The following is a 2500-nucleotide window of genomic DNA, read 5'->3' as shown; positions in this document are numbered from 1 at the left end:
ATTTTCAGTTAAAAATTCTTTTTTATGGTGTATTCTCCAAATTATAAAGCAATGAAAAACAATTAAAACATTCCTCAATTCATAGCAATTGGAGACAATATACATAAACACGTGTGGGTACTTCTATAGAAACCAGAAGAAAGAAAAAACAACATAATAATGAAAAAATATACATAAACTTACAAAATGCAGATCTCACAACCTTATCCCATAATGCACATTGGCCTAAATATATAGCAATGAGACCATGTTAATACTTCAGCAGATTACCAAGATGGAAACATTTAATACTATAAAGACTGTGTTATGGCTTAAAAATGTTTAGGTGAACCACCAGATCTTTACAGTAACATAATCCAAACCATAAAAAGAAAATAAAAGAAAAAATATATAACCAATATCAATAAAAAAAAAGGAAAAAAGGACAAGATAAAGATCAGATGAGAGAAAAGGAAAAACAAACAAAAACAATGAGATTCTTATTGCTATATATGTTTATGCTCTGAGATTCAGTATTCAGCCCCAGCAGAGGGGGATACAATGCAACACTCATACAAAAGGGTGTTCCTCCACATCTCGATAACCATGTTTTGCCTTGTAATAATATTCAGTGTATAATGGTTAAGAAAGAAAAATGATGGCTCGAGTTACAGTTGACAAGTGTAACATTTCCACTCACTGCAGTCAACAGACACCCTAACATATCTAGCACACTGACTTAAGGGTGTCTGTTAAGAGGTAACAGATGCCAGATAGTGTTTTATGATAACTTGCTTCCTGCCCTGACGATCAAATCTACCCCCAAACTGCAACACACAGCATGAGCTCTGTGTTCACCTCTATCTTTGTGATATTACAAAAGCCATCCCTTAGGGGTTAAACTAAAAAAATATACAGAAAATCATTAAGATTACACCTTAAAATATAACCCTTATCAATAATAAAGAAATAAAATGGACGTGTAACAACTTTGGCTTTTTATACTAGTCTGAAACCCTTCATGATAAGCACAAGAACTGTCAGATCTAAACACAAGCAACATAGGACTTTCTTAAGAGTACTTGACTGACGTAAGGGAAAAGTTGCCAGAAAGGTTTTAACCCATTAATGCCGGTATATTTTGAAGCCGAAAATAAAAGATTCCGGGTGGCTACAAAATCGGTAGGCGGGGCTGCCCCGGATTCTGCCAGCCAGCCCACCCGCCGCGGCCTGCTGCTGTGTCGGAGTGCGAGCCCTGATACAGCATCACACTGGCGGGACGCCCAGCAATGTTTATTTTTTCGGGTGTCTCATATATTGGACACCTGTCGTTAGTGGGTTAAGGAAACTCAGGAATGATGGCATCAAATTGCTGGTAATTCTTGATTTGCACAAACATTCATGACTTATTTAAGTACTATGCACAGTCAATAAAGAATCAATCCACTACTACTTATCCGTGACAGATATTACAAGCTTGTCAAACTTGCCATCTCAGTCACAAGTAATACACATTCCCAACTGACAACACTACCAGGCATACCTCTTGTTCATTCCTCAATTAGAAAGAAAAGCTCTCATATATTCCCCTTGCTTGTGCTCAGACCCCAAGAGCCCTGAAATTATGCTAATCGCCAAAGGATATTCAACCTTTGAATCTCACCAACCTTCAATACATACAGCTAACTCATGAGTAATTCTGGGACCTTCCTGCAGAATTGATCATAACAAAAAAGGAAAATATGTGCTAAACAGTCTATGAACAAAATGTTTAGCATGCGGAGGATTTCATTCCCAAACCTATTTTGAGAAAAAATAATCAGAAAATAATAATTAACAAATAAATAAAAGATTGTTTGGAAAAGATTTTCTTCCCCTCACTGTCTTAAATTATGATCACTCACTATGCTTTAATCCTTCATAAGCACATATGAATAAAAGTAATCTACTCAATTTCAACTCTCTTTAAACATGTATAAATAAGTAAATAAAATAAAAACAAATTTCTTATGTCATGATAAACCTTTCTTATAATTCTAGCTTGTGACCTACATGATCATGTGCACTAAGCACCTCATCTAACACAATCAAGCATGTGTTGTACTCTTGAAGTTTATCTCTACTGATTTTATTCGTTTATATTCTCGGTATGCGTTTCGTGTGGCATGAAGCCGCTGTTGTCTAGATGTACATTTCCATGTTCCTCTTGACCTGGTGTCCCGTCATGGAATGCTGCACCGCCCAGTCAGCATCCGGTGCGGCATCAGCCCCATCTGCCTCATGGGTCTGGTAGTCACCTTTATGTCGTGCCATGTATCGGCCAATTAAGAACCCCATGCACAGCAATGCAATAAAAATGATTGCAAGAACTCCTGAGAAAGATGATGAAAGGGATATAAATATCATATATATCAAAATTGTATATATACTGTATCTGATGGTATATACACACTTAAAAATAAATATGTATCACCCTACGAGGTCTCCTGCTGAAAAGCATTTGATAAGCCTGTGTGTCAAA

At 36.5% G+C, this 2500-nt stretch overlaps 1 protein-coding gene across 4 annotated transcripts in view; it reads right to left on the bottom strand.

Moving 5' to 3' along the window:
• Positions 1 to 2500, bottom strand: part of Nrx-IV (neurexin-4) — an 83791-nt gene that overhangs the window by 1232 nt on the left and 80059 nt on the right. For all 4 annotated transcript variants that reach the window (XM_070113258.1, XM_070113260.1, XM_070113259.1 and 1 more), the window contains one exon: positions 1 to 2351. This exon is cut by the window's left edge and continues 1232 nt beyond it. In XM_070113258.1, coding sequence (XP_069969359.1) covers positions 2161 to 2351 — 191 coding nt within the window. In that variant the 3' untranslated portion in view covers positions 1 to 2160. The remainder of the gene's footprint in view (positions 2352 to 2500) is intronic.

The sequence above is a fragment of the Penaeus vannamei genome, chromosome 34 (genome assembly GCF_042767895.1).
Source record: "Penaeus vannamei isolate JL-2024 chromosome 34, ASM4276789v1, whole genome shotgun sequence".
Lineage (NCBI taxonomy): Eukaryota > Metazoa > Arthropoda > Malacostraca > Decapoda > Penaeidae > Penaeus > Penaeus vannamei.
Note: the sequence above shows the minus strand (reverse complement) of the source record. Positions and strands in the feature narration are given on the sequence as shown.